The following is a 24,692-nucleotide window of genomic DNA, read 5'->3' on the forward strand; positions in this document are numbered from 1 at the left end:
TCGCTAAGTGTTTTAAATGCAGTATTAATCCACAAATTAGTTTTTGTTACTAACCATTAGTACATCATATATCTTATTTTAAAATTCAACAAAAGTTTTTTTTTTGTTAATTCAATTACAATAAAAATAATTGTGTTTTAGAATAGCTGACTTCATAAAAAAAAGTAAAGGTGAAAAATTTTTCTAAATACACACCATTGTATTGTACCATGGACAATTTTTTCTCACTAAAGGAAGCTATTTTTCATTTAAAAACAACCTACGAGTACTAAATTTCAAGTAAATACGTTTATTGGTTTTAAAGTTATTGTTGTTATTAACTAAAAGGATTTAATTTTTTTTAATTTTAACACCCTGTATCTCGAAAAGTAAATAAGTTTGACCCCTCATTAACTATATCGTTTTGTTCAATTTTTCGAGAAGTATCTACAGTCAAACGTTGTAAGTGTCATTTGGAAACACCCTGTATGTATGAAATATTAGATATTTAATAGAAAATATTAGATACTTACAATTTTGCCACAGACTGAACAGTAGATTTTTCCCATATCCATAGACAGCTCTTTATAAGGTTTAATCCAAGTTGAAGCACTGGTTGTTTTAGGCATTATAAAATCACAATCTTCCTTTTTGTTACGCACAACGAGTGTTTACGCTTTGAATATCAAAACAAAAATGATTTACAAATCTGAGCATCAAATTAGAAATGTTTAGGTACCTAATTCAATAAAGTGGGAGATTTTGGAAAATCCCTAAATTAGGAACAAAACTATTAGCCGTTTACCTGCTGTTAAGATACAATAAATTGTAGATAGATTTGGGGATTAGATCATAAAATGCAAATGAGCGAACCCTTAGCGATTATCCAATAACTGAATGTCTCAGTGACCGAGACTTTCTAAGAATGTTGAGGGCTACTTAAATTGATCTTCTTTGAAATTGTAAATGTTTTGTACCTGTAGAGATTACGTACTTAGATCATTTCTTGTCACTTAAAATGACTACAAAATTTTATACAAGAATTGAAATAAATTGGTATGTTTAAAAATTTTCAAATACAGTATAAAAATCTGAACTTTTATGCACTTTATGCAAACTTTTATACAAATATGCCAAAATATGAAATATTTGCATAAAATATGCACAATATGCAAAATATGCAATATGCATATTTGCCGAAGTCTAGTAATGACCAATTCCACGCGCTTATCATTAAAACATTTAGGTTTGAATGGGTCCATATATCTCTGGTGTCAACTTTACCTATATCCTCCTCTTCGGCATCAGCTGCTACTACACAAAACCTGATAACGTATTTATCGTTGACGTTCGATGGAACCATATGGAGTTTTCCAGATGCGTTGATGCTGCTCAACAGCTTCTCATTCAATTTATCATTTCCTTTCAGTCGAAAACATACGAGACCTAACTGAAATCATATAAAATGTATATTTATTTGTAAAAATTGAATATATAATAATAAATTAAACGAGTATTTCTAATTGTAATACATTAAGCCACTTACTTTGACTTCGTTACATATTTCAAATCTTCTATCCTTCGCCACATGCTCTTCGAATCTATGTGCAAGTGTAATGTGGTTCCTTATGTACTTCTGCAGTCCAGAAATGCCGTAGCTCCTTAGTACGAACCATATCTTCAACGACCTAAACCGTCTACTCAGAGGAACTCCCCAGTGTCTGTAATCGATTGTAGCATCCGAGTAACCATGTTGGAGGTACAAAGGATCAACTACTAATGCAGAGGTTAGTCGAATTCTATCTCTAACCTGAAGGGAAATTCAAAAATATATTAAATGGAGGTCATTTTTTTGAGTCAATTAATGGATTTTGATGAGTAAACAGGCAAAAATCTTTAATATTCAATGAAGACCAGGCATTACGTAATTACTGGTGAAATATTTGACAAAACCTGTAGATTCGTCAAAAATCCTTATTCGTATATAGACCTTTGCTTGATTTTATGCATTTTTTGAAAATGTTTACTTTTTAACGTTTTTTGAGGTTAGAAATTTAATGATACTTGATTCTAACTGTAGATTTGGATTAAGCGAGTCATAGAGAAATATCATAGAGAACGCTATTATGGTGTAACAAAACTGAACTGCACAACAGTTCAGTTCTGTTACCAGTTGTGACAAGTCCATCAAATGGTTGACTATTTGATGGACTCGTGTTAAAAGTTGAAAGAAGATAGATTGGAAACCACTTACCCAATAGGTAGAGCAATCAAAATTTGTCAACAGCCACTTGTTGGGGTTTGTGTTAAACGAGTCTGCATACTCGATGCCTTTAAGAAGATACTTCAGCTCTGGACAGATCATGGCACTTCCTGCATACGCTGCATCCACATGCAACCAAACGCAAGGAAACTTCTGGCATACCTGACCGATTTCTTCCAAGTTGTCGAAAGCGCAGCAGGAGGTAGTTCCCAACGTGGTAGATACGAAAAATGGAATGAGACCCATGGTCTCGTCTTCTTCCATAGCCTGTAAAACAAGTATTGTGTAACTTCTAGTGATTTTCCCATTTCAGTGTAATTTTATCAAGAGACTTTATAACCTTGCGCAACAAAAATTTGCGCTATAATAAAATACATAGTGATTTTCTCACAAAAAATACAGTATCAAAGTCCACATGATGGCCAAAATAATAGTTTTGTAAATAAGGTCTCTTCTCGTCACTCTCTTTCTCTCTCTCTATCTCTCTCAAATCTCATTCAGTCATAAACGATTATTGTCAAGATAATTTTGCATTATTTTGTCCTTTTTTTTTTGATGATTTGGTATTTGTTTAGTCTTGATTTAAATATTCTTTGTTTTTGTGGTTTTTGTTTGTTACAGTTCTTTCTTTTCTAATCATAGAAAAGGCAATTTTCATTACCAGTCATGTATTATGCATTCGTGTTTTAATTTCCAAACCTTTTGTCTCCATATATACCAGGGAAATAAGATTTCTCTCGGGACTGTAACTAATCCAGATATCTGACAATTTTTTTTAGTTATCATAGACCTATTTAAAGAAAACCTATATGTTTTCGGCATAAATTTCGGTGTCTTTTTTAATTATTAACAATTGAGTGTAAAAAATGACTTTTTTTCGATTTTTTGCTTAATATATAAAAACTTAATATTTGAGGTAAATTACAAAACTTTATCTTTTAAAACTTAAAAAAGCTATAAAATGGCGAGTTATAAAAGTTGTGAAATTAATTTGTTGCTTTAAAAACTTCAAAATAAGGCAAAAACATTATTTGTTTATAACTATTGTAAAAAATCAACCTGGGCATTTGTTATTCCGCCAAAAATTGGATATTGGTGTCTTTAATAAATAATGATGATGAAATACAGAAGATGGAGGAGAATGCTAAGTTCATAGAGAACTGGAATTCATGGAAATATTCATAGAGCACTAAAAATACCTAAGTTGGAGGCAATATCAAGCTCACTGCAAGGTGGTAAAATCTCAAGAGAAATACAGAAGATAGAAGAGAATGTCGAGGCCACAGAGGACTAATCAAATCTCAAGGAAAATGGAGACCTGGAACTAAATTTAATTCCAAATTTAAATTTAAGTTTAAGTTTAAAGACGAAAGAAAATACTGAGCTCACAGATGAATGGCAAAACCTTAAGAGATTCATAGAAGTTTAAATTGAATATCAAAGTCACAGATAAATGGCGAAATATCAAGGGAAATTGAGAATATGGAAGAGAATACTGAGATTATGGGGAACTGGTGCAATATCAATAGAAACACAGAAGTGGTGGCGAAGACAAAGGTGAGAAGAATAGTAGAATAGTAGAATAATAAACTCTTCGTTACTTTTACTTTGCTATGAAAATCAGTTTATAAAATAGTGTAAGTTATATCTTATCGAGTTCACATTGTAATTATACACTCTAAATATTAGTCGCATCGAAATATTTCTCTATTCTCGCCCTATTTTATTTCATTTAATAAATTTTTATTAAGGAAATCGTCTGATACAAGATAAGAGTGCAGAGACGCTATGCCATTCGAAAATCAAACGTTTTTTTGTTTGTACAAAAGCCCCAATTCCGTTGACGGTGTCAATAATCGAGCACACGACAAAAATTAATTTTCCAAATTCAATAAGGACCGAAAACGCTGCCGGTCGCGGCAAAACGAAGTGAGAAAATGTGATGGTGGTGGTAGGAAGAGGAACGTTATATCTGATCGTGTCAAAATTGAAAATTTATCAAATATAATTTGGCAAAAACGCAAAAAAGATGTTTTTAAAATCATTCAAACAAAAATTACACATAAAAGCTGGATAAACTAATTTAAAAAATAAGATATTAAGAAATAATGTAAATTTCCACAAATTATATTATAAAACATACGACGGCAGGTTTGTTAGTTCATCTACCGTACAATCCTCTTTAACTTGGTAATTTTGTTGACATCTGAACACGAAATGTTCAAATATTTCTCTACTAGCAGTATTTCTGTCATTATATCAATCAGTATTTCTGTCAATATTTCTGTCATTGACATTTCAAATCTTAGTACCTTTCTTAAAAGTGAAAGCGTTCTTGTAACATCGTTAGTCTAAAGCAAGCAGGTGCAAATATCAAATTCTCCCAAGGTTCCTTAATATTTACATTTTGAGCCGTATTTTTTCTATGTAGATATTTGTGTAATACACGATTTTCTCTATCATTGCTTCTGTAATAAATAATCCCGAGCAACTTTTCGGAGTAGTTGTATTTTGGCAACTTTTTTTTTGGTCATTTTGGTCATTCATTTGGTCGTGGGAGATCAACCATCCGGTGAACTTTTCTGTCTTTACCAGTAAAATGATGTCGATATACATGATTCTCGTCAACTTCATTATGACAAATTTAACATCTTCATCGTATTATTCGGAGTCCGTATTATGTTCACTGTGTTTACTGGCATCGTCATCTTCGATGTCTACTCGTCCGTCATCTTCCATCATTTTTTTATTTTGGTCCTGTTCTTGGCGAGTCCACGGTATGTTAGCCATCATCTCTTCTCTTTGAATATCTTCATATCGAATTTGCCCTAAGTCTACAAGCATTCGTCTTCTACTCATTGTGCACTATCTAAAATTATCCTGTATATCAAAAAACTTACATTTACTTACCAGAATATTCTTTGACGCTACAAGCAATATATTAACGTAAGAACTCGCTCGATGAGAGAAACTCTCACACAGGTATGCAGACTGCAGACGACTAACAAGTATACGATATCTATTACCAGTTAAGACTAAACATTGCACACACTTAGGCATGTTGATGAAGACACTCCAAAAGTCAGCTAGAAGTGGGGACAACATCGCAAATGATTTACCGTTTGTAGAATGTGCATATTTAACGGAAGCGTGAGAGAAATTCTCATAGTGCGAGTGATGCAGAGTTAAAGGGCGAAAGTGAAAATTATTACAGAAGGAATACGATGGATCCACTGAAACAAGATGGACCACGAAAGACTCAAACTTATTAAGGAATCTAAGAAGAACCTTAAAACTAATTTAGAAACTATTTCTGGCAATAAGTGACATCCATAGCTGGAAACTTGCTCGCACAATAGAGAAACTCTCACACAGGTATGCAGACTACAGAGGACTAACAAGTATACGATATCTATTACCAGTTAAGACTAAACATTGCACACACTTAGGCATATTGATGAAGACACTCCAAAAGTCAGCTAGAAGTGGGGACAACATCGCAAATGATTTACCGTTTGTAGAATGTGCATATTTAACGGAATCGTGAGAGAAATGCTCATAGTGCGAGTGATGCAGAGTTAAAGCGCGAAAGTGAAAATTATTACAGAAGGAATACGATGTATCCACTGAAACAAGATGGACCACGAAAGACTCAAACTTATTAAGGAATTTAGAAGAACCTCAAAACTAATTTAGAAACTATTTCTGGCAATAAGTGACATCCATAGCTGGAAACTTGCTCGCACAATAAAGACAATACATACAGTACATGCAGGAATACACTAAAAATGTCCGAAAATTATAATTATGTAGGATTAAAAATATATAATAGTGGAGTAATAACTTCCAATAGTGGAATAAGAACAAATGCTGCTCGAAGAATCATAGAAAAAGCATTCAATTCATTCCACATTTATTATTCTTTTGGTTAAATCTACTCTCATATTACTACAGAGAAATAAACGAAAAAAAAAATTGTGTTTGGGACCGTGACTAATCCAGATACCTAACAATGTTTTTAGTTATTATAGGGTTATATATAGAAAACCTTTATATTTTCCGAATAAATTTCGGCGTCTTTTTTTAATTATTAACAATTTAGTGTAAAAAAATGCCATTTTTTTGATTTTTTGCTTACCAGTGAAAAGTTTAATATTTGAGGTAAAATTACAAAATTTTATTTTTTAAAACATAAGAAAAGCTGTATAATGGCGGTTTCTAAAAGTTGTAAAATTAATTTGTTGCTTCAGAACTGCAAAATAAGACAAAACCGTTATTTATTTATAACTATTGTAAAAATTAACTTAGGAATTTGTTATTCTGCCCAAAGTTGGCTAATGTGGTCCTGAACAAACTCGCAAAATTTCCCAGAGACCTTTTTTGAAGTATCATGGTCAAAAATGATGAAGATACAGTAATTCTACGCATAACAAATAAAAGTTAAACTTTCAGGGTTGCAATCTGATGAATTGTCGATTTGCCACCACTGAAACCAGCCTGTTATTTTTGTACTATCCGTTCTGCATATGGTGCCATACGGTGACATAGTACTGTGGAAAATCTTCTGTATTATTTCTGTTGAGATTTTATCATATTTCTATGGCCTTGATATGTAATTTTAACTGTAGTATTTTTCTTGAAATTTCGCCGTTATATTCTCTATAAATTCTGTATTTCTATTGAGATTTCACCATCTCTCTGTGACTTTGATATATAATTTAACCTTCAGTATTTCTCTGTGACCTCAGTATTCTATACCATCTCCTGTATTTCTCTTTTATGTTTTATATTTCTCTAATATACGCCCACAATGTGCCTCACAGATAAATATAAAGAAAATTAAGAAATTGGAAAATGAGAAAAAGAACGAACCTTAAAGTAAAAGACATAATGAAGGGGGAAAATATAGTTAAATTTATTAAAGCGCAGAAATTGAAATGGGGGGGATGAAAGAGAGACGAAAAAACAACTCACTGATTAAGAAGGTCACCAGATGGAAGCCAGAAACTGAAAGACCAAGGGAAAGACCCAGAGAGAGATGGGATGACCAGGTCATGAGAGGTATTAAAATCCTGAAAGTGAGAAACTGGAGGAAACTATGCACATATCGAAATGAGTGGAAGAAAATTGTAACGAAAGCCAAGTCATACAACAAACTCAAGAAGAATGCGGAGTGATTGACAGCAATAAGCAAATGTGAGAACTCTAAAGGAATGAAAGGCCTTGATAATGAGTATATGCTCAGTCCTAGCATATCGTTCAGAGACCTAAAATGAAGAAAATAATGAAAACATGTTGGGATATTTCAAGAGAAAAGTACTAAGGTGAATCTAAAGGCATTTAATGTAAATGGATCAAAATGAGTCAGCTAGAAAAACACTCCTTGATAGACTGATATGCCAGAGAAGAGAGGAAGAATCAGAACAAGGTTCCTTGATACCATCGTTGAAGACATGAGAAATATGGGAATACATGCTTGACAGAGAAAGACCATGGATAGAGATGACTGCAGAGAAATTCTTGACGATGTAAGGACCGAAGTACGGTTGTAAAGCCAAAATGAGGATGATGATGATAATGTTTTGAATTCCTCTTGAAATTTCTTCATTTATCTGTGAACTTGATATTTTATACTACTTATACCCTTAAGATTTCACAATTTCTCTGTGATCTCAGTATTGTTCTAATCCTTCTGTATTTTTCTTGATATTTTTCTCCAGTTCACTTACAATTTCCGTATTTCTTTTGAGATTTCATCTATGACCTTGGTATTATCTACAACTTTCTCTCAGTATTCTGTTTCATGTTCTGTATTTCTTGATATTTCCCTTTTTTCTGCGACCTTGGTGTTCACTAATTATGAGAATCCCATAAAAACATTACAACATAAAAAGAACAAGTTTTATAACTGTCTATTCTCACCATCAAAAGAGTTTTTCCTCTTAACGAAGATTTCTCATCCGGTTCTAAAATCCTCAACTTCACAAAACAAATCATCGCAGCCTTTTCTACGCAGGAATGTGCTTCTCTGGAACAGTATGCCATGAGTTTGGATAGAAGTAAGCCTTCTTCAACAAAAGGATGCTGTTGCTTCAGTCTTTTGATCGCTTGAGCTCGCGCCGCTAACATTGAAACCAGAACGCATTCGCTGGCTGATGTCTTAAATAAATAAATCAGAATTAGAATAACCTAGACTAAGATTACACTATTTAGATCTAATATGGCAAGTTCTTAGGATGAGTAATTTCGATTTAAGCTACTTATTATATTGTGTGTTATGATTATGATTGTGTGATTATGTTGTGTTTATAAATATAAATGGTTAATTCCATACTATAGCAACTAGTTAAAACATAACATTTATTACCTGAATGACACCCCCTCCTCTGCTTCCTTCCTTAAAAGCTAAAAACTGATCGGGCAATCCAATGGCTTTACCTAAATAAAAAAAAGGTTAACAACGATACTTAAAAATCATTTCAGATTACCTAGCCAGTCCAATACTATAGTTTCCAGTTCTGTTAATGCTGGGCTTGACGCCTACAAAAAAACAAGAGGTATATATAATAATAAAATGACAAATCCAACTAAGTTCTAAAGTTCCATCTGGTATCATCTTGTTTGGGTCTTCTACCCAAGTCGAGCGCGTTGTATCGCGTTCTCCACTTCTTCCACTGCATGCTGTGTTACTCTCTAGACCATATGTCATCACTGGAAGGATTCAAAAATTGAAAACTTTTGACTTGAGATTTATGGGAACATTGTTCTTGAGGATAATTCTAAGTTTGCCATTGGCAGCCAATATCATGCGGATTCTTTAGTCTACTTAAGTGTGTTGGTTGTCTCTATTTTAATTTATTAGTTAATCCAAGTAAATATATTCTCCCCCCAACGTTTCTGTAACTCCCCTCTCCACAGGAATTGATACTCCTCCCAAAGTAAAAATTTTGATCTTTGTTAGATAAATTTTCATTTTCATTTATATATATATATATATATATATATATATATATATATATATATATATATATATATATATATATATATACAATATACAGACGAGTAGATACAAACTCAAACACGGAAATCCAGAGAATGTGTCCTTCTATTTCCACTATTCTAGTGTAAGCTATAAAAGCGCCACCTATTTACCTATTTTGGTAGCCTTAAACGAAAACGACTGTCATTTTCTGTCTTTTTGAGCTGTTCGAAATAAGTAAAAATTTACAAATCTCAACAAGAGCTTTGCTACGGCTTTGATGAATTGAGTCAATAACAGTCTATTGATACCAAGTCGTACACGGAAAGTTTGACAAATTGTGGTCCTTTCGCCGTTTATTTTTATATATCCGGCGTCCCATTTCATAAAAGCCGTAGGAAAGCTCTTGCTCAAATTTGTAATTATTTTACACACACACACACACACACACACATATATATATATATATATATATATATATATATATATATATATATATATATATATATATATATATATATATATATATATATATATATGTATATATATATATATATATATATATATATATATATATATATGTGTATGTACGAAATAATGAGATAGAAGATATCGAAAGAATCCTGTAAATGATCCTGACTATGATAAACTCCATATCATATCGTCCTTGGTGACTAAACACTAATTCAGGGATGTTCTAACAGTTTATAACAAACGGCAACAATGGAATTGCTATTTAGCTACTGTAGAGTTATAATTAGGAGAATAACAAGCAAAACACATTGAAAAATGTGCTTGATTGATGATCGATGAATCAAATGTGAAACATTTGAGTGAATATTCGTGTTTTAAAAATTACCGTGTCACGTTTACCATTCAGATATCAAATTTGATCGAATTTAACGTTTATATACCGATGTTGCCACATCTCAAAAAGTAGCAGTCTTCTTATAGCGCTGTTGTCAATTCGTTTTATTACAGTAAAAAACTTACCCAAGAAAAACCAATGCATCCAATTCCAGCTGATAACATATCTCCAAGAATCGAAGGATACGAATTTCCACTTGGAAAGTAGGCGTGGAATCTGGGATGTTGCCAATGTGTAACGCCTGGCATGATTTTTGACTCCACGTCCTCCATGATCTTTTCCCAATCTTCTGGGTTTTCTGGGGCGTTAGTAGGGAGAAGTTTTCGTAGATAGCCTGGCTCGATATTTGGAGTTACTCGTCGGCTGTCTATGTTTTCCATGTAATTGCATATGTAGTCCACCATGTTTTTGCCGACATGTCTGAATTCGTCGGTATCCATTCTAAAAAAATAGAAGATGTCGCAATATGAAAAAACATTCTCTAAGATGCTGTACTTAGAAGTTTGAAGTTAATGTCAGTGAAATTTGTAGAATTGAATATTGTGTATGCTAAATAAGGAACTTAAATATATAGAAAACCTCAAAAGAGAGAAAGAATTCAGAGCATTCTATAAGAAAGTTAACATCAACAGAAAAGAATTCAAGGCAACCACAAGACGAAAGACAAAATATGGAAGACGAAAGAGATGAAGTTGTAGCGTTTTAAATTTTATAATACGTCCCTGTTCGTTTATCTCGTCAGTACGCATAAAGATTGCCATAAAATCTGTGTTTGTCTTTTACGAAAATCCTTAATGCGTAAATAACGCTGGATATATTTTTTGTCTATGTTACTTTCAAATCCCATAACCTTTTGTTACAAAGTCAGGTAGAATAGAAGAAAAGAATAATAATGTATAAGAATAGAAGAAAACATACATACTGAGAGATGCACCATCAGAATTTTAATTCTTTCTTTTTATTATAAGTTACAAATCTCAATGAGGAGAAGGTTGTCTAAGTCATACAACCGACTAACTTTAGAAATTAAAAAGTTGGGCATATGTCTTTGGTATTTCAGAGGGTAGCTGTGAATCTCAGGAAAAAAAGAAAGTACCTTTTGTTATGGTGCATCAGGGATGAAGAACTACCTCCTCTCGCGATTTTTGATCGATTTTGTTAAGTGCAGTAATATCAGTAGAGCAATATATAGTTTTTCTTTTTAGATATATAACGATACTAATAACGGATCCCTCGCTAAGTAAAATACATATTTATTGTTCGTAATATTAATGTAGTTGATAGTACTTCGTAATACTAATCAGTTTTTTAGTAATTAGTTACTAAAGTTTTTTAGTAAATTCACTAGAGTCAGTGAGTTTTCAACAAGCAGACAGACGACAACGATTTGTAAGTGAATTATTAAAGCAAAGCTGGCATGGTATTACTTTTTTCTCTATAGTAAAATGGTGATACACTTTTGAAGTGTAACAACAATAGCTTGTTTGATTGACTGCGATGAAATATCAAATAGTAAAATTCCACATACTTTCTTAATGTACTAAATTATTATAATACCTTTTAGTTATCCCTATTCCCACTTAAAATTCCTTTCCTTTGGAAGAATTCTTATACACTGTATTTTCGAATCATTAATTTTGTTTTAAAAGAGCATTTTATGACTCTTTCGACAATCAACATTTAATGACGTAGACAATTAAATCTCAACCTAGCCACGTCAATTTTGTGTTAAAGAGAAAGGGTTTTAAGATATTTTATACTTTTTAATTATTATTAAATGATGTAATTGAAAAGTGCCTCAGTAATTGTTGCAAATTTGACTTCTATGTACCATTCATGATTAGAAATCCTTTTTAAAGACACGAGTCGAAACGTCAACTTATAAACATTGTTTTTTATGACTTGTAGTTTATATCTACAAAAGGGCATTTAAAAAACCGAGACAACTAAAATATAGTGAATTTGGTGCAAAATCTCATTGGGTCAAAATAGTGTATTTCGAGAAAACAGCATGTAGACAAGAGTGGTGTGTTTTATGTCAACTAAGTCATCAACGATATATTGTATTTTATAACTTTTGTTATGCCACACAAACAATACATTCTCTGTTGTGTTTACAATATTGTTTATCTTCCAATTGTATAATAATTTCTGTAAAAATCGGAAAAATGAAAAATTCGATGTAATACGTTTTAATTTTTTCGTACTTCTCAAAAAATACATTCTCCGGTGTGTTTTTAATTTTTTACTCCAATTGTATATTAATTTCTGTAAAAATCAGAAAACCCAAAAATTCTACTTCATCATCATCATCATTGGTGCTACAGCCCTATAAAAGAGCCTCGGCCTTTCCAAGTCTATTACGCCAGTTAGTTCTATCCATTGCCAACTGTTGCCAGTTTGCTGCGCCTATTTTTCTACCATCTTCATCTACACCATCCCTCCATCTGAGTTTTGGCCTACCCCTACTTCTACTTCCCACAGGTTGTGACATAAGGATTCTTCTAGGAGGGTTGTTCTGCTGTGTCTTCCTATTTTTATAAGAGATACTACGTCTTTACCACCAAATATATGTTTATATCTGTGATATATCTCGTAGTTGTACCTCCTTCTCCAAACACCATTTTCACAGATGCCACCGAATATTCTTCTTAGGATCCTTCGTTCAAATATAAGCAGGAGGTTTTCATCTGCCTTGGAAATGGTCCATATCTCCGATCCATATGTCAACACTGGTTGTATAAGGGTTTTGTATATGGTTATTTTTGTTGTTTGGCTTAAGTTTCTGCTTCTCATATGTCTTCTCAGTCCAAAATAGCATTTGTTTGCTAAGATTATTCTTCGCTTGATTTCTTCCGTCATGACGTTCTCCTTGGTGATCAGGGAGCTTAAGTATGTGAATTTGTCCACCAATTCAAACGTAGAGTTTTCAACCGTGAATTGGTGGCCGATGTTTCTGGCTCTATTGTTGGGTGTTGATACCATTATCTAAGTTTTCTCCTCGTTTACTTGCAGGCCCATATTTTTTGAGGCATTTGACAAGGTGGTATACATTTTTTCTAGCTTGCGTGTTGTACAGGTCAACATCATCTGCATATGCCAAAATTTGGGATGATTTATTAAAAATGTTTCATCTGTTGTCTATTTGGGCATCCCTGACCACCTTTTCCAGAGCTATGTTGAAAAGAAGACACGCCAGCGCATCTCCCTGTCACAGCCCAATATGCGTTTCAAATGCCTGTGATTGTTCGCCCTGTATTTCGACTTTGCAAATAACTGTACGCATTATAGCCTTAACCAATCGTATCGGTTTATCGGGGATGTGGAAAATATCCACGGCTTCATACAATTTATTTCTTAGGACACTATCATAGGCCGATTTAAAATCTACGAAAAGATGGTATGTTAATATTGAATTCATTGGTTTTTTCCAGTATTTGCATATTGCGCCCTTCTTTTTTCAGCATATGGTTCTCTATTGTTCAAATTATTCTTCCTTATGCTATTGGTTCTGGCTCTATTCCTCTCCTCAATCTCTCTCTTATAATTATTATCATACCAATCTTTTATTTATTTTTTTTTCTTTGTGGTGATTTTGGTAGTGCTAACTCGGCTGATTGTTGAATCGTTTCTCTGAGTCATTCCCACATTCCCACCTACTGTCTATGTCTTGTGCTACTTCCTGTCCTGATTGTTTCCCCTCTACTTGTTCTTGAAATTGTTTCCTAGTTTCTTCGTTCTTCAATAGTATACCACGATATCGTTTCACCTACTGGCTATTCCTCCTAGTATATGTGGGCATCATTTGTTCCATTTTTACTTTTACCAGGAAGTGGACTGAATTTGCATCCGCTCCTCTATAACTTCTACTGTCTTTAGCGGCTTTTATATGTTTCCCTTCAATTAATATATGGTCTATCTAATTATTTGTTTGACCATCTGGTGATATCCAAGTACCTTTATGAATCTCCTTGTGGTCAAAATATGTGCTCATTTAGAATTCTGTCTCTGTGTTGGCTCTTTCCGCCGGTTATTTGTCTGTAAGCATCCTCCCTACCATTTTTTACGTTAAAATCTCCTACAATTATGTTCATATCATACGATGGTATTTCGTGCAACAGTTTTTCGAGTTGCTCATAAAAGTAGTCTTTAATATCATTATACTTATCTTCTGTTAGGACATGTACATTTATAAATGTTTTTCTGTACTTTTCCCTCATTCTTGACTGAGATAATCTGCTTGTTATTGGCTCAAAGTTCACCACTACTGCAATTTTGTGTTTTTAACAAAAAACCCTACCTCAAATAGACTTTCATTGTCCCCACTGTTAAAGAATATGTAAGTTCTTAATATCTGTGCAGAAAATTCGCTTTTGTTTGGTTTCTTGGATAGCTGCAATATGTATATCGTACTTCTCTAAGGTATCCGCTAAGTTTTACAGTGCATCTGTTTTAAATGTTCCTCTAAGATTCCATTGTCGAATCAAAAACCTATTTCGTGCCTTTTTCGTCATTAGATTTTCCTTGTTGTTGTACCATTTTGTTATTAGTTTTTTGTCGTTTTTGCTAGCATTTCAATAGCCGGGTTCCATTTCCACCATTCATTATTTACGCATAATTTTTGGTATCCGATCTTTGCCTCTTCCTTTTACCCTTTCCTTTCTTGCTAAATACCTCAACTCCTGTATTTTGACTTCAGATTGTCTCTATGAAATACTTCATTTTTCTTCTTCTTCGCGTGCCATATCAGAATTATCTGACATTGGCGATCTCCATTGCAAAGGCTTCTCGATCTTCTGCAATATGGAATAACTGTCCTGCATTTGATATCTGAGTCCAGTCACGAAAGTTTTTTAACCAAGAAATTTTTTTTCTTCCTACACCTCTACCGCCCTCTATTTTGCCTTTAAGGATCAGTTGTAATATTTTATATCGACTTCCTCTTACTATATGTCCCAGATAAGACATTTTTCGATGTTTAACAGTCTTTAGCAGTTCTGTTTTGTTGACGCTCCTTAGTACTTCTTCATTAGTTTTCCTTGCTGTCCAAGGTATCTTCAGCATTCGTCTATGAATCCACATTTCCAATGCTTCAATTTTGTTCATAATCGATACTTTTAGCGTCCACACTTCTGCACTATACAAAAGTACGGCACTTAACCATTCTTTGTCTTAGTTCTAAACTGAGATGATTATTGCAAAGAAATGACTTTATTTTCATAACAGTGGTTTTAGTCATTGCTATTCTACGTTTTACTTCTATGTCTGTATCTAGTTGGTCCGTGAATACGATCAAGCAGAATTTGGAGACCTTCAATATTATCTGACAGAATTACTGTATCATCTGTGTATCTAATCACATTACGTGGTTCCCCGTTGATTTTTATTCCATATGGTTGTCTCTGAAGTGTCTTTTTAAATAACTGGCCCGAGTAAACATTGAACAATGTTGACGACAAAATGCAACCTTGTCTGACTCCTCGTTGTATGGAGATTTCATCGGTGTAGTTATCTCCAATTTTTATGATAGCAGTTTGATTCCAGTACAAATTTTTATTGACACGAATATCCTTGTCATATATTCCGATATTTTTCAGTATTTGCATTAATTTTACATGCTGTACTTTATCGAATGCCTTTTCGAATTCCACGAAACAGAAATACATCTTTTCTTTGGTCACGGCATTTTTGTAATGTGATGTTAAGCGCAAAAAGTGCCTCCCTGGTTCCCATAGCATTTCTAAAACCAAATTAGGTATCTTCGAGATCTTCTTCGCATTTGCGTCTAATTCTGTTGTGAAGTATTCTTAGGAAAATTTTAAGAGTGTGGCTCATTAGACTAATTAATCGATATTCTGAGCATTTTCTCGCATTGTGTTTTTTAGATATTGCGACAAAGATGATTAGAGCCAATCTGTAGGATTTACTCTGGTGTTATATATTGAATTAAAAAGTCTTACTACTACTTTTATGTTATCATCCTCTATTAGTTTCAGCAACTCAGTTGGTGTATCATCTGGACCATTTTTCATTTTTATTCTTTATAATAAGTTGCTTATCCTTGAGGGTGTCCATTTTCACTACTGCAATAGGTGGTTTTTTGTTCATGACCTCGATTTTTAGAGCGTCATTTTTTTTTTTTTTTTTTTTTACATTCGACTCATCTTCTATGAATTTTGTAGCAACTTTAATTTCTTTATCTATCTTAAGTTCGAGTGCTTTGATTAAAATATTCTGTTTTCTGATTTGCTTATGCATTTTCCCAATCGTGTTCTCCAAAATGTTTACTTTGTAATCTAGCTCTGTACGGCTGATCGGCTGTTCTGCTGTATAACAGCCGAAATGGGATTTTTACGAAAGATTGAAGGAATAACAAGAAGAGATGAGTAACGAGTATACGAAACACGAACTTAATATGTAGTAAATTTAGAAATGAAACCAATAAAAACAATTATAAATGAGAGGAGGCTAGAATGGCTCGGTGATATGCAAAGAATGATTGACGAAAGAATATCATAAGTATACGAAGCCAGCGGACAGTAAAAAAAAATAATTAAATTTTTACATGTTACTTACCTAAAGAGACTAAGATTATATTATAAAATATCTTATATTTAGATAGACAAATAAAAAAAATATTATAGGTACATTTTATTCGAGGTATTGTATAATACACTTTATCAATCTCTTGCTCGAAGATTTTGAACGTGTCACAACAGTAATAGCCACTCGACAAAGTTTAAATCCAGACGCAATTAGTCCTCAAGGGTTGCTTTGGGACAGAAGGGCATTTCCAAAGGTCCTACATCGATTTTTGGAGCTTCCACCGTTCTTAAGTCGAAGGAGTCATATATCTTGGCAATAACACTTGTTTCTGCTCCATAAATTGTGTTAAGTAATTACCGAAAGGTATTTTAGGTAATTTTAAACACAGCTATTAGGATAAATAAAATAGAAAACACCAAGAAAGCAATGTTTCCATATCTTTGAAGTTTATATTTATACTCCTGATATAGCGTAATAGAAAACTGCAATAGAGTATAATTGTGAATTAAACTGCTTGTAATGTTAAAAGTATGAGGCGTAGGAATGAAGACTAACTGGATGAATTACTGTCAACATAAATATAAAATCGAGATGGAATGATGGAAATAGTAGGTATACAAAAAATTGCAAAAGCAGCCGAATTAATCCCCATTTTAGAAGGAATATTAAAAAAAAACAATTTAAAGGTAATCACAGCGTAAAAAACTAAATAATCTAATTTGCAATTGTAAAAAACCCAATGTTCATTATACAAAAAGTTTTTCCAACTATAATTTGTTCAATAGATTTACAAATTTAACAGATACTAAATTCAGTAATAGCGAGATACAACTTTTAGAGAAAGGGTTTAAACACAACTTGTCTCAACGTAATAATCAGAAAACTTTAGAATATTTAGATGTAGAATGTGAAGTAGCATTAAACAAAACTGTCAACAATATCGAAAAAAGTGTCATTGCAAAATCTATTACCGATGAGTGTAATTATTAAGCTATTCTCCGTTCATAAATTGTTGAGAGCACGAAATGTGCCTCAAACTCATAAAACGGTCGTAAACCATAGGCGTTCCTGAGGTGTTTATTCATTAAATAACAATATAATATTTTTTAATACTGTTATATATATAATATTAATAATATTTTAATCCTAATATATTTAGCAAAAAAACAATTAAAACTTTCACGGCTAATGTTATGTAATTATATTATATTAATAAAAATCAGAATTTAACCATTAACAATTTTGTAAATAAGAATACCTTATCTCTTTGGATATTTCAATACTAATCTTCGCGTTTAATCACTTTACTAGAAAACCTGAAATTCATATCCGAAGGTACTATTCGTTGCAAGATAATTAGGATGGAATTCCCCAGATTTGTAATAATATAATGGGTATGCTTTGGCCACGTGCCTCGTTTGTTCAGTTTATATTCGAAACTTAACTTAAAAGGGTGAAGTTATTACGAACGAAAACAATTTTTTTGTTTAGTACGTTTTTGATCGCATGTAATTTACGGCTCGTCGGTGCGTCCGCGTCTACGGCAGTAATTAGCGTCTCGAATATTTCTTTTGCGAATTATATGCAGTGCGTGAGTGATTTTTATTCCATATACCTACGAACATATACGTACCTTTCGCTCGTGCTCGTTTTGTTGGATTGTTTGTGATGGCTTCATCATCAACATCATCAAGTTTTACACCGGTACTGTTGCGTACAGTCAGTAAGTCTGTCTATTCACCAAGAAAGAAGACTATTGTCCTGAATGTTCACGATGCTCTGGTTTCTCAGAATCCCACAAACACTGTTCGCAACATAGTCGAAATTTGTGCCAACATGACTGGCGTAGGAGAGTCAACTATATATAGGTTCCTATCAGAAAGAAAAAAACACGGTATAGCTAAACCAAACACAAACAAACACTTAAAGAGAGGGAAAAAGCCTATTGAAATTGATGAATTTGCCAAAAATGGTATTCGAAGGAAAATTCATGGATTTTTTTTTCAAAAAAGAAATACCAAACCTAAACAAAATTTTACAAGAAGTTAGAGACGACCCGGATTTGCCTCATATCGGACGAACTAGATTGTGGCAAGTTTTAAAAGAATTAAATTTCCGGTGGGAGAAATCAGACCGAAAATCACTTTTGATTGACCGGGAGGAGATAATATGTTGGAGAAGAAATTATCTAAGATCCATACGAAAATTCCGGGCTGAAGGAAGGCCCATCTTCTACCAGGATGAACGTGGGTAAACTCAGGTCATACTCTAAAAAAAATTTGGTCAGATAAAAATATATTAAGCTCCAGGCAAGCCTTTATGGAAGGTTGGTCTACTGGCATCTCCCCACCTTCTGGTAAAGGCAGTAGATTAATAATTTCTCACATTGGCAGTGAAAAAGGATTTATTAAGCATGGTTTGTTGGAATTTCAGTCCAAAAGCACAAAAGACTATCACGAGGAGATGACAGCTGATTGTTTTCGAAGAGTATTTTGAGCAGATGATTGAACACATACCACCAAATTCAATTATAGTATTAGATAATGCACCTTATCATTCACGACTAGTAGAAAAACTTCCAACGACTGCGTGAAGAAACAGGATATTCTTGACTGGCTGCGGAATAAGTATCTGCCTTTCGAAGATGGAATGGTAAAAGCAGAACTTCTAAAAATTGCCCGGCAAACACAAATCTAAGTTCAAGGAATACGTAGTTGACAAAATGGCGGAAAGGCGAAACATTACAGTCCTTAGACCACCCTACCACTGCGAAATAAATCCAATTGAACTCATTTGGGCACAAATGAAAAGTTATGTGGCTAGAAAAAATACGTTATACAAAATACAAGCTGTACGTGAATTGTTATACGAGTCTTTACAACATATTACAGAACAAAACTGGAAAGATGCAGTAAGGCATGTAATAGAAGAAGAACAAAAAATGTGGGATCTTGATAACATAATTGATGCGACCATAGAGACACAACCGCTAATTATTAACCCTCAAGATGACTCGGATTCCGAAGTTGATCCTATTTATTTTGAATTTGAATAGTTTTCTAATCGTAATTATATAAGGTAAGTAATAATAGTTGTAATCGTAAGGTATTAAAGGGGAAAGGCGCAAAATGTCGCCTGTCAAAGTGTTCAATGTGTTTTAAATGTATCCATTTTTTTTCAAATCCTGAGAAAACTAAACAGCATTTTTGAAAAATTTAAAAGCAGAATGAAATATTTTTTAGAATAAATAAAAAGTTTCTTTTGCATGTAATATTTTCAATTAAAAATTATACTATATTTTCTCTTTTATTTTCACCCCTGTTACATAACATATTAAAATAAACATTGTAGAAGTTTTCAGGGACTTTCTGCCCTGAGTAATAATGTAATCTTTCATTCTGCGTTTAAATTTTTCAAAAATATTTATTAGTTTTCTCCGGATTCGAAAATAATGGATACATTTAAAACACATTGGAAATTTTGCCAGGCGACATTTGGCGCCTTTTTCCTTAATTAAATAAATGTATCTTTTACAAATGGCAAGAAACTTTTTATTTTTGAATAAAATAAATAAGTTTTATTAAAAAATACAATTTACATAAGTACATTTTAAAAAATATATTTATTTAGTTCAAATAAATGTTTCAATCATATACTCTACGACACTGGTCGTTCATCTCTAACCATTCAAAATACCCCCGTAATAGGATTATAAAGTATTGTATTCCTTCAGATATAAGGTGGGTTAGTCGGAAACGTCTTAAACCGTCAGTTTTAGGTTGGTTTTTACTATTATATCGTATTACCTATCCTCTCTGTATTTCAGTTTTCTAATTAGGGTTAAACTTGTAGTGAGCTATCAACAAATTGTGAACCGACTGTAAAAAGTCCTGTTACAAAGATAATTTTTCGACTGTTCTAACAACCATTCAAATTTCGTCATTTTGTGTCATGTGGAACAATTTCACCCAATCATGTCAACATTAGACTGATAATTGCATTCAGTGCAATTTTCAATCACTATGACAACACGATCGAGTTTGACAACTTCATCCAAATAAATTTCAAAATGTCACGTTTCAGAATTCTATAAAACCATACTTGAATCTCGATCAAGAACGCCACAACAAGATTATAAATATTATGCGTGGTAATAGATCTTCTATAGTAGAGAACAGCAACGAATCTAATGTTAACTTAAATTTTAATAATTGTACTTTCACTAACTGTACTTTTAATAAATAAATGTTTCGTTATGTTGAGTTATGATTTTTTTTTTTTTTCGAAAAATTATCCGCCGAATATCCCTCGGACATTGATGAATGCCTCATAATTTCATGACAAATTTCTCAAGCTCGTTGCTTGGTAACAGCACTCAGCCTTTGGCTTCGTGGACGCAAAGGAACGAGCTTTCGATTGTCATGAAATTATCTCTTCTGTTATCAATGTCCTAGGGATATTACTACTGAGAATCAAACAGCCATTTCAATTAAAAATTAATCAATCGAAAACATCAAAGTGTTTACAAAAGCAGACCAAGGTAACACTACTATTGCTATAGAAAAAATACACTATAATAACAAAACAATAGAATTTTTAAATAATCAAAATATTGAAACTGTAAACAAAGGTCCGACGGAAAAGTATCAAAAACAAATTAAACTAGTGTTAGAAAATTCAAAATCAATAGTAAATTCAATAGAACAGAAATACCTCAATATCATGAACCCATAGCTTCCTAAATTATACTCTTTTATTAAACTAGAGAAACCTGATCACGCAATAAGACCTGTAGTTTCTTTTTATACAGCTCCGTCATGTAAACTTTCAAAAAAATTGTTAGAGATTATTTTAGAACACACTAAATTTTCACTTGAATTAACCGTAAAAAATACAATAGAATTAGTTAATAAAATACAACATTTTCAATTACCTAACAATTTCAGATTAATTTCATTTGACGTAAAAAATATTTTTCCTAGTATTCCTTCTACAGAAACTTTCCAGGAAAAACTTTCACAGTTTCTGGGATAATTCAAAGGAAAATGATCTGAAATCTTGCTACTTATCTATGAATGAATACAGATTTCGCTTTAGTTTAACAGTATTACTGATAGAGATAAGCGAAAAGCCATTGACAAATTTGCACCAATAAGAGATGTGCTGGAATTACTTTTAAACAATGTTCAAGATTTTTTTTTAAGTGAGTACCTCACGGTCGACGAACAACTTCTACAATTTGGAGGTAGATGCAGCTTTGAGCAGTACATATCGAGTAAGCCGGCTAAATACAGCCTGAAGGTATTTGCATTAACTGTTACCAAGACAGCTTACACATTGAATTTGGAAGCCTATGTAGGTAGGCAGCCAGAAGGTTCTTACCAACTAAGCAGCTCGGGAGAAGAAGTTGTATTGCGATTAGTTGGTTGGTTTAGTCCAGTATCTGGATCTAATCAAAATATCACAGGCGATAACTTTTTCACCAGTATTCCTTTGGCAAAAAGGCCAAACAACTTACGTGTGAATAAGGAGAACAAATAAACGGAAAATAATAAAACAATTTCTTCCAATAAGCAACAGATTGGAGCACTTTTCCGCATTCGGCTTTCACAAATGCTGCGCTTTGGTGTCCTATTGTTCGAAAAAGAATAATGCTGTACTAGTTTTATCCACATTCTATTCCACCCTTGATATAGATGAGTCTACTGGAGATAAAAATAAATCTGAGGTCGTGACTTTTTATAATATAACCAAAGTTGGCGTCGACCTGATTGACCAGCTTTTTCAACACTATAATGTTGCGCGCAACATTGGACAATCTGGTAAACATTTCTGCAATAAATGCTCTGCATTTACATATATCACCATCATATGAACGAGAAGATATCACGTGTTCGGTTCTTGCAAAACCTGAGTTGGGAGTTAATAAAAACTCTAGAACGAAGGTCTCAAAATCCAAACATTTCAAAGATGCTACGATAACGTGCAAAACTGCTGCTTGGTAGGTAGTAGACCTAGTGGTATTTGAGGAAGATGAGCAGACAGGCGAAGCTAGAACCGGATCCCTAGAAAGATGTTATGTATGCGGAAGGGTTCAGGCTTAAACCACCAGAAAATTCTGTTCCAAATGTGGAAAATGGGTTTGTGATGACCATTTGAAAGAACTCTGTATAAACTGCCATCGAAATGAGGTTATGTGAAATGTATTTTCGTTTACTTGAAAATAAAGTTTTGTTGTAATAATTTTTTGATTTTATCTTAATAAATACACTGTACTGATAATATTTCCATAGAAAATAAACTAAAAGTCCAAAAAAATAGCAAATACAATTATAAAAATGAAGACATTTCTTTGCAATAATTATCTCAGTTAAGAATTAAGACAAGGAATGATTAAGTGCTATATTCGGTCTGTACTTTTGTATAGGGCAGAACTGTGGACACTAAAAATATCAAGATGAACAGAATTGAAGCATTGGAAATGTGGATTCATAGACGGATGATGAAGATACCTTGGACAGCAAGAAAAGCAAATGAGGAAGTACTAGGGAGGGTCAACAAAGATAGAGAATTGACTGTTAAACATCGGAAAATGTCTTATCTGGGACATATAGTGAGGGGAAATCAATATAGAATATTAAAATTAATCCTTAAAGGCAAAATAGAAGACCTTAGAGGTGTAGGAAGAAAACAGCTTTCTTGGTTAAAAAATATTCGTGAATGGACTGAGATATCAAATGCAAGACAATTATTATTCCATGTGCAGCAGATCGAAAAGTCTTCGCAATGGTGATCGCCAACGTCAGATAATTTTGATATGGCACGTGAAGAAGAAAAATTGTTGTTATATTTTGCCAAAAGAACTGCGCTATCATGTATTGCATAGCCTGTATTATATAATTGAGGGCTACAGTTGTAAATTACAGGTCTTCAATGTTTGTTGAACTAAATCAAGAATAAGAAAATGAATATTTCAGTGAAGCACATGAAAATAAAATATATTTTGAGATGAGGTACACAAAACAAGCAAAATAAAATATATATCCTGGTTTAAAAACAAAAAGATGTTTTACTAAACTTATGTTTTTAATATAGCAATCATTTAGCAGACAATGCAATTTTTGTCATTTCAACATTTTTATTTTGTTTTGAAATATCGCTATTACGCTTAGAAAATAAACGTTTATCTTGCATTTTGACCCTTCAATTTCAAAGCTATTGTCGAAAAATATATTTCGATTCAAAAGTTCTGCATAAAATTAAAGCGTGAATGAAATGCAATATGATATAAAATGCAATAAAAATACAACCTTTCTCGTTGCTATTCTTAACTCGATATTACGTCACTGTCACGTTCGCAAAGGTATCTATTTCCACATATACAACCCCCGATAACGTATTCGAAACTAACTGAATTAAAAAATCTATCCGTGTGAGAATATCCTACCTGTTGATATCTGTCGAATAGGTCTTCCCCCTACACAGTATTTCAGCCCGTACCAGACTCGAAGGAACGGTGGAGTGAACTGCCACCACGATTCCGTTTTCTTCAACAACAAAAAAATCAGTTCATCCATTCCCGCCCCTCGAGAAAAATAAAAAAATCTGTGCATTTGTGTCGTGCGCAATGATCAGGAAATTAATTGAGATTATTATTATCAATTTTTTTCTCCCTAGCGAGATAAAAAGTGTGTATGACTTTTTTCTCCAAAAAAGGCACTAACAAGTTTCATTTATGCCCAAGAGTGACTAAATGTAATTGAAAACGATTCAATTTAATTTATAATTTAATTCATGTGTGTTTATGTGTGTGTGTGTGTGTGTGTGTGTAAATCTCCTTATCACACTACACTCTCTGATAGTATAATTTTTTTTAGTATTTAACTTACAAAATAAAAACAAATTTATTATTTAGAATATTTTATAACGAATATGGATGATTACTGGAGCTCGAGAAATGCACCTAAAAATCCCTAAAATATGCATGCAAATACGCACAAAAAACAGTTGAAATATGCACTAAAATATGTTTTTTATGCTCTTATACATTTAATGCA

At 32.9% G+C, this 24,692-nt stretch overlaps 1 protein-coding gene across 3 annotated transcripts in view; it reads right to left on the reverse strand.

Moving 5' to 3' along the window:
* Tdc2 (Tyrosine decarboxylase 2) overlaps positions 1–24,175 on the reverse strand; it is a 48,362-nt gene extending 24,187 nt beyond the window's left edge. For 2 of the 3 annotated variants that reach the window (XM_072531370.1, XM_072531368.1), the window contains exons 1-8: positions 24,083–24,175; positions 10,215–10,530; positions 8,731–8,782; positions 8,610–8,680; positions 8,165–8,401; positions 2,234–2,509; positions 1,526–1,789; positions 1,264–1,429 (exon numbers count right to left, since the gene is read on the reverse strand). In XM_072531370.1, coding sequence (XP_072387471.1) covers positions 1,264–1,429; positions 1,526–1,789; positions 2,234–2,509; positions 8,165–8,401; positions 8,610–8,680; positions 8,731–8,782; positions 10,215–10,529 — 1,381 coding nt within the window. In that variant the 5' untranslated portion in view covers position 10,530; positions 24,083–24,175. Of the gene's footprint in view, positions 1–1,263; positions 1,430–1,525; positions 1,790–2,233; positions 2,510–8,164; positions 8,402–8,609; positions 8,681–8,730; positions 8,783–10,214; positions 10,531–23,945; positions 24,051–24,082 lie in introns of those variants that run through there. The other variant, XM_072531369.1, reaches the window with a different exon arrangement.
* Positions 24,176–24,692: the final 517 nt, after the last annotated feature.

The sequence above is a fragment of the Diabrotica undecimpunctata genome, chromosome 5 (genome assembly GCF_040954645.1).
Source record: "Diabrotica undecimpunctata isolate CICGRU chromosome 5, icDiaUnde3, whole genome shotgun sequence".
NCBI lineage: Eukaryota > Metazoa > Arthropoda > Insecta > Coleoptera > Chrysomelidae > Diabrotica > Diabrotica undecimpunctata.